The following is a 13,040-nucleotide window of genomic DNA, read 5'->3' on the forward strand; positions in this document are numbered from 1 at the left end:
GGCTACGGTCTGGCAAAGCCTCGCTTCCGACAGACTGCACGGTCGCTCTTAGATCTGTAGGGGGCGCAGTAACGCTAAAGAGGAAAACGCCAGCACGGAGTCACATCCTGACGAGGCGTAGCCATACACGATAAAAGACAAAACTCGTGTTTACCGTAATGCTTTTAATCACTTTTTATTTTTGGTTTAGAAATAATTTCATCTACTGCCATTAAGCGCAATTCTACATCCCATATATTAAAAATTATTATGCCACATTAGTTACTGTTACACTTAACCTGTGATGATGCATTTAAAAATATTTCACTGTAGGGCAAACATTTTTATCAAAGAATTTCATGACAGAATCCTTTAAAAACACAGCTGTACAGAAACAATACAAAATAAACGCACTGTACATTATTACATTACACATGTATAAAAATGCAATTAATTTGTCCGTCATTTAATTCCCAGGCATTAAGACAAACCTGACATTAGACATCAGGCTTGTTTACCTGCTAACTTTTTAAAGTCTGTTTGTTCTTCTGCACAGAGTTTAGATCTCTAGTATTGTGTAGGAATTCATAAAGTTGCCGGGCATTACTTGTACTGCCAAGAATCTCGCTAAGCTTTTCTTGGCTCAGAGTAACCAGCTCAGCCAGGCTGGTCGCATGCTTGAGGAGGCACCGGAAGTTTTTGACGTTGACTCCAGGCATGCGGAGGAGGAGGTCATAGGGCCCGGGGTTGTACAGGTCTGCAGATTCCCCAACCGTCTCCGACTCCGCCGTGACGGCCTGCGCCGCAGCGGCGTCGGGCTCCGGACGGTCACGCTTGAGCCCCTGGAAGAGCTCAGCGGTGGCGTGAGGAGAGGGGCACCAGAGCAGCCGAAGGCGTGGGAAGTGGAGGGTGAGGAGGGTCAGCTTGGATGTGACGTCGGTGGCGGAGATCTCCTGGCGCAGGTCGGTGCGGCCCACGAGCGAGAACGGCTTGGCGGGGTCAAACTCGATGAGGAGCACGGGCCGGCGGTAGAAGCGGCTCATGGAGAGGCACTGGGAGTAGAGGCGGCCGCTCTGCAACGAGCCGATCAGGTCGCTCACGCTCTTGCGCTCCACGCAGATCTCGGGGGTCAGGATGTAGTCGCCCACCTCCAGAGTGACTGGCTCAACGTCAAGCCCTCGCCGGTGCAGCAGAGAAGGAAGCTCGCTTCGGAACTCCCTCATGTCTACGATGACACGAGACACCTTCTTTACCCCCTCCTGCCCACCTGGAAAGGAAACGAACAATAACCGCAAAAATAAATTATATACACCAAATGCATGTGTTTGGCCAACAAAAACAGTGACAAAGTGAGCAGAGCTCCAGGAGGTTGCCTGCTTTGCGGGTGTTGTTGGCCTCAAGTGCGGCCTCCTGACTGCGGACCAGGTCCAGGTTTGTGTCCTCCCGACCCTCCCTCTCTTCTGGAACAACCATGGTGGCCTTTTCTCTATACACGAAATACAGCCCAGATAGAGGAGGAATTTAAATGAAGCCACCGACAACAATGGGTCATCTTTTTCTCAGAAGTCATTTAGAGAGTGGAACAACAGACCTTATCAAATGTTCAAAGGCTTGTTTCTCTTTACACAGAGCAGTAAGATACCTCTGTTCTTCTGTCGAGCCTCCGTAAATAAGGAAATACACCCTGTGAGGGACAGTGCATCAATCAATAAACTGAAAAGAATGAGAAAACAAGTTTTGCTTAAATGTAAACGGAATCCAGACAGTGTACAGCAATTTAGCACCTGAGAGGTTTGCCTGGCCTGCTGGCTTTGTACACCTCCAGCTGACGCACGAAGCTGAGCTCAGCATCATAAAGCACCACGAACACAGGCTCCACTTCTTGCAACACTCGGGTTAGACTGTACGGATCCATGCATCCTTTCAGTGGGTGGATAACAATCAGTGGCTCTTTGAGAATACCATAGTAGGAATCTGAGGAAAGGTTTAAGAGAATGTCGTTTTCCTCCTCCACCACCACCTCTCCATCCTGCTCTCCTTCATCCTCACTGCTGCCAATCTGCTCCACCTCTGCCTCCTTCTCTTGCCCCACCATTTGAGTGAGGGTCAGTGAAGCTCGCAGGGTCTTCGTGCTGGCCTTGGAATTTTTAGGTTTAGACTTCTTGCCTTTGTTGGCCTTTCCCAAGCCTTTTCCAGGCCGGCCGTTACCCTGTTTGGCCTTCTCGGGGGCTGGTGTGAACTCGTCTTTCCCAATAGTGCGTGAGTAAAGTCGGTTGAGCAGTGAGTCTGCACCTCTCTGGATGTACTCCTTTAGCTGAGCACACGTCCTGTCGTCGCTGGCACATATCAACACACGGCCTGAATCACACAGACACAGAAGTCTCCAAGCAAACAAGAAACCAGCGAAATGTTCAGCAAGTCACGTTTGTAAAGGCTTTACCTGGTTCATGCTCACAGCTGCTATTATCCTTCTCAATCTCCTGCAGGACTTCTGACAGAGCCTCCCACTTCGGATTTTTTTCTAGCACAAGCTGTCTTTTCAGAGGGGCTACAAACACACACAATGTTACTTTTCATATCAAATAAATGTTCTTAAATCAGTAAGCTGTCCAACACTACAGTTGGTTCTGAATTCCTAGCTTTGAAACAGGTGGGAATGGCACACCCGTGGGGCTTGGTTTTTGGTCTGCTTCACCAACTTTGAGCTTCTTTTTCAACTCGGGAATGTGATAAACACGACTACGGGCGTTCACAAACATAGACGTGCTGGAGTCCAGGAACAGCCATCCTGTAGGGGGATCAGAAGCTTTTGAATCATCTAGCACTCCGCCGGTGCCCAAACAAATATTAAGCTGCACTACGACTTCATGGTCAGCTGTACCTGAATTGCTGCCAAAGTTCTTCTGGCTGGAGCGCAGAGACTCCAGCAAATTGAGGAAAGTGACGCAGTCATACTGAGTGAGGTAGAGTAGCAGAGTGCGTAAGATCTTCAGGTCCTGCACTAGGGATTTGGTCTTGGCTCCCAGCTGATGCCACAGGGGATCGAGGTAATGCCGAATGGTCTACAAACACAAACATCACAGCAGAACATTCCAGTGACCCCTGCCCTCATTTCCTCAATGAACTAGTGGAGCCCGTTTTAAAAGGCAACCAACCCCACAATGCAGGTGCAATGTGCAACATACTGAATGCACTGAACATGACTACTACACCATACAAGAGGCGTCACTAATCTTGGAGCTCGAAGAATTACTCTGATAGCATACTTCCTCAAAGGGCGGAATCTGTTGTAGCAAACTGATCACAATTACTTGCATATTTTCTCTCTTTCTATATTACACAGTCTCTGCCACTATGTATATGGAGAATTTGCTCACTTTCTCAAAGGCATTTCCAAGTGTATTCTCCAGGGATAGGTCCTCAGCCTCCAGAGTTGGGTTATAGCGTTTGAGCTCCTTCAGGCAGGCGTTCATGATGTCCAGAATGGAGCTCTGGATGGCCCTCATGGCTGGGGTCAAGGGCACATGCAGCTCAACCACGTCCGGCTTATGCCTGTCCAGTACAGTGTTCACTGAGGCTTGGAACCTGAGAGTCACCCAACAGAAACAATATTGACCGAAAGAGAACACCGAAAAGACAGACAAAACAATGCTCTGTAGTGCACAGCTGTTCATACCTGGGCCAGAGAAAGAGCTTCTTTACAAAAAGGTTCCTCATAACTCGCTCAACCTGACAAAAGCCAGTTGAGAAAGCGGTGGCTTTATCTGTGAAGGCTTTGATGAATCCAGTCTTGTTCTTTTGGCGGTACAGTCTCAAAATGAAGGCCTCTTGGCAGGACTCAATAATCTTATGGGCGCGGTAGACTAGGATGCCTATAAGAAGCCGTTCCCATAACAGTACAGACTCTCTCAGGCTTCAAATCATAGAACACGTTGTTATTTGAAGCAATGATCACTACAAAATACTATAAATATGTGTGGATTACCTGAAATTAGGTGAGCAGGAATTCTGTCAGTCAGGAAGTCAACCACCAGGATTCGGCTGGTCACAAACAGGACTCCTCCTTGCGTGTATACTTCGTAGCGCTCACTGTTTTGTACATCACTGTTTATGGTCTGGGGAAGGTGGCTTACACCTTCAGCTCTCAACCTCTCTGTGAAGTACTCCTGCAAAATTAACAACCCTTAGCAAACTCACATCAAAACATACATTACAACTCATTACTAAACTACATTGCTTTGAATCATGAAGCTATATCTTAGTTAACATTACCGAAAGAAAACTCACGTTGCCAAAAAATATTGTGCAATTTATTTATTTATTTATTTTAAATCACAGGCACTAGTAATTGCTTTGCATGATGGCATAGTGCAGACGGGAGCTCAATCCCAACCACCCTACAAGAGTCCTTGGGCAAGACTCTTAACATTGCAGTTGCCTATCTCTACAACATAACGGAAGTTGTAAATCGCTCTGGTTTACAGCGTCTGACAAACGCATAAATGCAAGATAAATGTAGTCAAATGGCGCTTATCTAATGCAGGTCTCTTGGTTATGTGAGCTAGCCTACCTGTTCTGGGGTAGTTGTGTTCAGCAGCAGTACCAGACTACCTTCCTCTGAGTAGAGCTTCATAAAGTGTAAGAGAATGCGGTCGATACCAAGTCCCTCCGATGTGACAAGCAAGCCATCAGTACTGAAGAGACTCAGAAACATCTCTGTTTCGAACTCAAGCAATGGGCTCGCCATGTCCTTCACGTTGTAGGTTATCAGCAAAAACTGCAGGGCCAAAAAAAAATCTGGCTAGGCTAGCTAGCTAACTAAAGGCCACGGCTCATATCAACACAAGCGTTGTGTTTTAACGACGTGGGCTGGAGATGTTTACTCTTTAGCTAAATAGCCAAGTGCACTAGTATGTCTACAAATATGCGTACACAGTTAGTGATTACACTAGCTTTCCCAACGATACAAACACAACCACTCATTACACACGACAGACCGAACAGCTCCACCGCTGCGTATTAGCGCCCCCTGCTGCATTGGATGCTGCAACGCATGTCCTCCTCCTATTAACCACTTACTCTCCACACAGCTCATCGCTGAAAATAATGCACGCTTGCCTATTGCCGTGTAACGTTTTGACAGGTGTCCAAACGCGAGTGTGCAGCTCTTTAAATTACTTCGACTCTGGAATGTGCAGTCCAATTTTGTGATTTTAATGGTTTGAGGAATCGGGCAGATTTTACAAACTTATTTTTTTGGAGGGCGTTAACATTTTATTGGAAAATAGATTCTAGTGAGAGCAAGAAGCCAATGTTTGCATGTTGTGTTTCGAATTGTGTGGGGTTGTATTTTAAAATTGTGAATAGCCACTCCGCGCGTTGTTTTGCAGTGCAGGGCGCCGCTCTGAACAGTAAACATTTGAGCATGGAGGTGGAGAGGCTTGATTCTGTCAGCCTGGTTCTACAGTGAATGAACACAGCAAGCAAAGAAATGAAAAGCCGGAGGAAAGCAAACGATACATCAGAATCACACAATTCACCATATTCACAATTCACGCTTTGGTGCTTGTTCCAGTATCTCGGTTCTCTAATTCCGGATCCGTTTACGGCATGCAGCTCTGCTCCCACGGGGATTCTGTGTTTAGTGGGCATTAGCTGTGGGGGAAAATAAAAAAAATTAGTGTGTAGTACTGAGCTATGTTATTTTCTATCCTCTTGACCATTCACACAGAGCAATGTTCCAAACTAACTGTGACTCGGGCAATTTCACAGCTTTTGTGAGAGGTTGTTATATAATAGTATGAATTTTTACAAGTTTGAGAAGTAGTGTTGTATTCAAGCAAAAACAAAAAGGAGAACATTAAGTTAAATTAACGCAAAGGATATTTTTGTTAATTAAGTAATCAAGTACAATATAATTGTGGCTAATCCCAAGCAACCACCATATCTGAAAGATACACTGATATTTGTGGAATTTTGTTCAGGACGAGCCAGATTTACTGCTTCCCCTCTGTCAACGTGAAGAAAACGCATAATTAGAGGCAACAGACAATGAACGATATTTTAATAAATGTTCAAAAACATGAAGATAAGTACTGATGTTTAAAATGAAACATATAGAAAAATGATACCCCACATAATTCCTTTAAATACAATCAATCAAACAACCAATGAAGTAAAACCTGTATGCTTATCAAAAACGTACTTTTGTCTTAAACGGTATTAAAAAGATGAAACAGCACTTGAAAAGCTTTTGCCTTTACAGTGAGTTTTATGGCTCCCACATTCTGGAGGAAGAGACAGAGAGAGAAAAGGAGAGGAGTCCTTCCCCATAGGAAGTGAATTTCAAAAAGTCAAAAGCCACATGATTCTACAAGAACTGGACGGTATGCAAAGTGAAACAGGAAGTGATAGCTGAAAATGTGCAGACAGGAACATACAATGGGGGGATAGTTAATAAGGCATAAAGAAAAGAGGAACATGGAACCGCAGTAAAAGTCCCTTCAAAAGTCCGTTAACCCCCCCCCCCCCCCCATGACCCTTCAGTAAAGATCTGCATTTACATAACATCTGCATATACATTTTGTCCATTTTTAGGTTAGTTGTATTATCTTTGTCGCATCGAGTTATTAACAGGCGGAGAGTCTCCATTCCCTTGCTGTCGGACATCCACAGTAGACGACTTCTCGTGTTCCATCGATTTAGGTCTCCAACATGTCACTTTTAAGACTAGCTTGCACCACAGGTCCTGGGGTAGTTTGTCTAGGTTTAGGAGAGATGTTGCCTGGGATTAGCGTGCGTCAGTAGGAGGCCTCTACTATGATTCCCTAACCTCCAGGGAAGCCTTGCAGTCCCATCCCTATGCAGCTCCTATTGGGTTTCCCTCACCACCACAGGAGGAATGGATGCACGCTTATCATTTCCCTAAAAACCAAGAGATAGATGGTGAGAAAAACAGCAAGATATGAAATTTACATATGAAGTTTATATTTACAGAAGTATAAGGATAGGTCAAATGTTGGAATTATCCTGTCTTAATACCACTTTTATATAAACCATTAAATGGTTACTAGACATATTAAAGGATTGCCAGAAAAAATCTCCTACTGTTGCAGAGCAATAAATCAAAGCATCAAGAGTTTGCCAGATACTGTTGGCTCTCTGACTTAGAGCAGGTGCCGTGGTCAGATGAGACCAAAATTAAACATTTGGCAACAGTCATTAAAGGTGAGTTTGTCAAATAAAGATTACTCAGAACATAAAAAAGCCATGCAAATCATTTAGAATTTTAAATGGATTTTTAAATTGAATATACCTCCCCCCCAATATATTTTTTTGAAAACTGATTAATTTTGTTATATGGTTTAATCTAAATATAACCTGTTGGCCTTCATACAAAACTCATTGGAACACTGGATGACAACACCAGAAGCCAGCCACCCAGGTGACTATAAAGTGTGGCATATACCAAGAACAAGCTGTTCTGCATTGGCCTGAATTCCTTCAGCCAGATCAGGAATAAGAGTGGGTATGGGTACAGACTCAGGAGTGGAATTACCATCTGCCACCTGCTGTACGTGGATAAAATCAAACTATTCCAAAGGCACATAAACTTACCACCCGAGTTTCCATAACAAGGACACAAGAATGGTATTCAGGCTGGAGAACTGAGACTGACTGATGGTAAAAAAAGAGGAACAATGAGCAGGACAGAGGAAACTGGACTTCCACAAGGCTATATAACAGACCTGGAAGACAGATACAAATACCTGGAGGTTCTGCAATCTCACGGGAACCATGAGGTAGAAATGAAAAGGACAGTAACCTTCCAGCACCTCCAGAAAGTAAGGCAAGAGCCAGGTGGATGGGAATAATAAGATCAAAGCCTTAAATATCTATGCCCTGCCAGTCATCAGGTACCCAGCAGGCACATCAAGCTCACCAAGAGAAGAGCTAGAAGCTGCCAATGTCGAGACCAGAAAACTCCTCACAATACATACTCAAGGCCCAGTACCCACGATCCAGCATTCAAAGGCTGTACGTCAGCGAGAAGAAGAGGAGGAATGGGACTGCAAAGTAGTAAGATCCACTGACTAGGGTGACACACAACATTCATGAATACATCCAGGCAATGGCCCACAGTGATGAGCTGAAGAAGGAGAGCCTCAGACAGAATAGGGACATAGTCACCATGGAAGCAGAGGAGGTGCCATGGCAGGAGAAACTCCTCTAGGGAATGTTCCAGCAACAGATAACAGACAGGGCTGAGAAGAAAGTAGAAAAGATGCCGAAAACAGCAGTGGTAATAGAGGTGGCAGTCCCAACTGATGAAAAGTTCCAAACTTCAATGCTATCTTATGAAAAGTTAGAAAAATACCAGAGATTGAAAGAAGAAAGGAGAGAGAGAGAGAGAGAGAGAGAGAGAGAGAGAGAGAGAGAGAGAGAGAGAGAGAGAGAGAGAATGTGGAGGGCTAACACCAAGGTTGTCCTAGCAGTGACACTTGGAGCTCTCAAACACTCTCAAACTCCCAGGCCTCTGGTAGAAGGCCTGAAGATATGACCACCCACACTGGAAGTGTGATAGAGAGGAATTTATATATATATATATATATATATATATATATATATATATATACATACATATATATATATACATACACACACACACACACACACACACATTTTATGTTATAGAACTAGTCACAACTGCAGGGAAGTATAGAAGATTTCCAGAGAAACAGGACACTTCATACAGAAGTGCAAGCAAAGTGCTTCTGAAGTTCTAGGAGGTAAAACCTGTGTGTGTGTGCGCATGTATATGACACACACACACACTGCAGCTGTGACATTGACATGTTAATGGGACAGCAGTGGGTGTTGGGTGGGTACATGTGTATCAGCCAGAGTGTTATTGCTGGAGTTTTTGCATCAATGTCACCACTGGGAGTGGTCCACCACCCAAAAATATCCAGGCAACAGTATATATAAATGTGTTCAAACAATACCTAATAGTATGTAATACTTACAGCTATTACATAAACTCTTCCTTTACTGTATTCCTATGTGTTTCATACATATATCATACACAGTTTAATTTTTAGGCCATTAATTGAATTCATGTTTAATTCATCGAAAGAGGAAAATCATATTTTTTCTATGGCTCAATGTAAATTGCATTACCACAAAATGTACTCTAGAGGGAAGCAGAGCACAAACTCTGTGTGTACGGTTTTTATGTCCTGGAGTTTAATGCATTCAGTTTAACCCACTCATCTATTTGCAGGAAGCTATAATGACTAAATGCCCCAGAAATACAGTCGCTAATGATGTAGTTTTCATAATTACAGAAACACCTACGCTAGGCCACACTACAACTCGCTTACAGTACACATGTTCAAATAAACACTCCAGTAAGCAAAACCACACAAGAAAACGCAGTGTTAGGCAAAAACGTGATTGCATTAGATTGTTATGAGAATGTAAAGAAGAAAACTACTAGATGTTGATAGAATGATTGAGACCATAGACAGATGATTCAGCAACTACTGCAGGAGGCTGTAAAAATGCTGTTAGGCAAATATAAAGAGACAACCAACATGGAACAATGTGCACGAGTAAAAAATATACACCCAAGATAAACTCCACATTTATATTGATCCTTACTTGCGAACTGTGAGATTGGTTAGCACTGAATTGAAATGTTATGTTATAACAGTGCAGCCGTAACCTTCCTAAATAGGGCATGTCTCAGACCTGGACAAAGGAAAGGCAGATGGCGGGTTTGGGGTTTGGATCAGAACTTTCAAATGCATTGCTCTGTGGGTCGTGGACCTCCATTAGATATCTACTCAGTGTATTTTTTCACTGTGTATTAAATATGAATGAAACAGAAAAGCACCTACAGTTAGTTTATCTGGAAACGACTAGCTGTTTTGCTCATAATAAAAAGCACTATGCTCAGTCTGCTCGAATGTAAGGGCTTCAAAAATCACTGAATAATATAATGCAACAAAATTTGTTAATGCCATTCATTTAGCCTGCATTAAGCATGGCGGAACACTAATACGACGAAACCTACTTTCTTCTCGTTCCTTGTATATTGAGTGTGACCATCTGTGAGCCCCTGCATGAAAGGGAGCTGGTTGAGGAAAACCCTCGATATCACCCCAAAGCAGCGTTTTCAGACGAGCCGCGAACAAGTCTTGGGCTGTCACATCCAATTTAGCAAAACCGCGGTAACACTGAACGGGTGATTTTTAAAAAAAAAAAACAACCGGAAAATTCAGCGCGGAAGGAAAGCGGGTACAGGGGAGAGGTTGCTCGGGCGAGGAGGGGGTCAGGAGCAAAACAAACCCCTCGTCCCGAGCTGGAAACCAACGCATGATGAATAATGCAAGAAGGGAGCGCTCGCCTCATGATCAGGCGCAGCTTGGAGGCTGTTGTCAAAAAAATAGAGCTCATGTCAAAAGGTAACCCCTCCAAAAAAAAAGAAAAGGTGACAGTCCATGCTAACGGACGATAAGGCCATTCATATTCAACAAAAGGTCCTTTGATGCGGATATGGCTGGAAGGAATCCTGTAGCAGTTTCATACATTCCAGCATCTGTTGTGGAAGGATGGTTCCTGGACTGTCAAGCCTCAGGCCACGTACCGAACCACACGGCGGACGGCAAGCACCAAACCCCAGAGCCCCTGGCACGGAGGAATCAAGTGAAGGCATTTAAAGCTCATGGGCTTTAGGGGCACAGTGGTGGGGCTGACTTCTCACTGTGTCCAAATATGGAAATAGGCATCTGTTTTAAGATAAGCGAAGGAGTTCTGCTAACTGAAAGTACTCCAGAGTGCTGTTGTAGTTCAGGGATTGGATGACCAAGCATACAGTAAACATTTAGGCTTATAAGCAATTAGGGAGAAATCTGCATTATTTAGATCATCGTCTTAACGCCACATGCATGGTAAATCTGAAAATGCTTCTACCATGTCTGACAATACCTCTTCTGCTTCCCGCTCCCAGAGTAGGGGCATCCGTGTCCTTGAGGTGGTGCCAGCAGGTGGTAACATCTTGCTGGAGTACCCACTGCTCCACCGTCCTTGGCTCTCACGCTGCAGCCTGCATGCCAACAGTGTAGGACCAGCTGCACAAAAGCCCAGCTCCATCAATACTCCCGCTGCCCTCACCTCCTACCTGCAACAGCCTGGCCACATCAGTCTTTCAGTCTTATCTTCCATTAACTCTCTCTACTGAAAGATCGAATAACTATAAACAACCAACCATTCATTTCTTTCACGTCTTATTTCCCTCATCCCCTACGCCTTTCCTTGCCCAGTGCAACCGCATGTCCAGATCTGTAAAGTCTCTTGACAGTACTGGTATGACTCCGGAAAAGAGACTGACGAGGCTGAACTGAGTCCAAACTGTATCCAACAGGGTATAAAGTAAACTGGAGCGATGGTGATCGAGTAGCCGGTAGACATCCAAGCAATGCGTCACCACCAACAATCACAGCCCTCCAAGCTAAATGAACACAAACATTGGAAACATGACATCTAGTATGTATGTCAGGGAGGAATAATAAATAAATAAATAAATACAATTAAAATACAAACTTTGAGTGAGCTCAGTGTGACCCAGACAGGGGAGATCTCTACACCCCATTGGGGAGCGATAATGAAATATGAATGAGAAACAGAACTCGCTTATGTAAGCTTAATATGCAGAAACAGTAACTACCTCAGAATGTAGAGTACGCTGCATTTTGGGAAGACTGCTCCAAGAAATGGCACAAACTGATTGCCAGTTACATAACAATAATTTCTTAACTCACAATCCAGGCCTTTAAAAAAAGACATGCAGTTTAAACGATGAACCCATGAAAGCTATGGGGTCACTGACAAGTGTAACATGAAGAGGTTATAAAATTATTAACCATTTCAGTCATTTATTTTCACCCCAAATATCACCATTATGAACATAATTGAAGAAACTCCAGGTTGTCCAGAATGAGAAACTACATGCTGTGAAATGATCCTTATTGGCTCTGATAGTGATAGTTAAAATAGGTGAATTACTATAAAATAAAACAATGAATGAGATTTACTATGTTTCTGCTGTCTGCTTAAGGTGTCAGGTTTGTTGCTAACAAATGGCAGCAGCTTTTTTCGTCCGAATTCCTTCTCCCTCTCCAACACTGTAGACGTTCGTCCAGTGAGTCACCTGAGGGGTTCTATTCCGGCAGCCTGTGTCATCACCTCTTCATCTGTGCCATCTTCCTCACATCTCGGTGAAGATCCCTTTACGCAGCACTCAGGAAACACACATTTCTGCACAGCTCGACCACAGCAGCACTCGGGTGGGGCGTTTGCCCCACAGGCCGTCAAAGTCCGGCCAGACTCTGACGACTCCACATGTTCGCAGACAGGAGGAGGTTTAGCAATAAAAAAAAAAAGTGTCGAGAGAGGCTGAAACTTGCATCAAGTTGAAGAGAGGAACCAAGCTTTCTTTAGTAGTACTACGAGAGGTAAGCTGTGTCATGCACTTCAGTATTAACAACAGAGACAAAGCCAGTTCTGGCTGTGAGGCAGGTGGTTGCTATGAGTGCTTTGGAAGTGGAGCTCTAATTTTGAGTGTGGGAGTTCATTCTGCTGTGTGAGGAATGGCAACCTGTTAAATGTCAGATGCCCTTCTGTCTCAGAGCAGGCTGCACCCACACATGCAGTGCCCTGCCCAGGAGAGGCCACCAGAGGAAGGTCACGTGAATGCACCTTCACCGACAGAACAGTGGAACACGGGTCATAAACTTAGTCAAAACCTAGCCATCAGATAAATCATTCCTACAGTATATACACAATGCACCACCAAAACTCAAAAGCTAAGCAAAAATTTAAGATGGAAGATATAACTGCTATGTAATCATTCCTGCTGAATAACCAAGGAACCGTCGTTATTGGCTTATATTCTACCTCTGATTGTTTATGAACATAGAGGTTCTACTAATCAGCTGATTTCAGGGTTGAGACGTAGACCAAAGAATATAGAGATTAGATGTCAGTGCATGGTTAGC

The 13,040-nt window shown here is 44.0% G+C and overlaps 1 protein-coding gene across 4 annotated transcripts; it reads right to left on the minus strand.

Moving 5' to 3' along the window:
- Nucleotides 1-149: 149 nt before the first annotated feature.
- ercc4 (excision repair cross-complementation group 4) lies at nt 150-12,682 on the minus strand. 4 transcript variants are annotated; one of them, XM_027006109.3, is made up of 13 exons: nt 12,194-12,682; nt 6,812-6,903; nt 4,550-5,634; nt 3,965-4,145; nt 3,656-3,851; nt 3,357-3,564; nt 2,861-3,041; nt 2,645-2,767; nt 2,420-2,527; nt 1,764-2,337; nt 1,571-1,663; nt 1,353-1,465; nt 150-1,246 (listed from the first exon to the last, which is right to left on the minus strand). In XM_027006109.3, the coding sequence occupies exons 3-13, from the start codon at nt 4,724-4,726 to the stop codon at nt 501-503; spliced, it is 2,700 nt and encodes an 899-aa protein (XP_026861910.2). In that variant the 5' UTR covers nt 4,727-5,634; nt 6,812-6,903; nt 12,194-12,682; the 3' UTR covers nt 150-500. The 4 variants fall into 4 exon arrangements, with proteins under 4 accessions (XP_026861910.2, XP_035389600.1, XP_035389599.1 ...); XM_035533707.2 differs by lacking the exon at nt 12,194-12,682 and adding an exon at nt 10,972-11,540; XM_035533706.2 differs by lacking the exon at nt 12,194-12,682 and adding an exon at nt 10,058-10,716.
- Between the last annotated feature and the right edge of the window lie 358 nt (nt 12,683-13,040).

This window comes from Electrophorus electricus, chromosome 15, assembly GCF_041902795.1.
Source record: "Electrophorus electricus isolate QZ-2024a chromosome 15, ASM4190279v1, whole genome shotgun sequence".
In the NCBI taxonomy this organism is placed as follows: domain Eukaryota; kingdom Metazoa; phylum Chordata; class Actinopteri; order Gymnotiformes; family Gymnotidae; genus Electrophorus; species Electrophorus electricus.

Bases quoted from the DNA above. Each gene is read 5' to 3' on its own strand.
- ercc4 (XM_027006109.3), bottom strand. From the start codon at position 4,726: ATGGCGAGCCCATTGCTTGAGTTCGAAACAGAGATGTTTCTGAGTCTC. The intron at 2,768-2,860 runs GTACAGCTGACC...ATCCCCCTACAG, and splicing joins GAACTTTGGCAGCAATTCAG to GATGGCTGTTCCTGGACTCC. The intron at 1,466-1,570 runs GTCTGTTGTTCC...TTTCGTGTATAG, and splicing joins GCCTTTGAACATTTGATAAG to AGAAAAGGCCACCATGGTTG.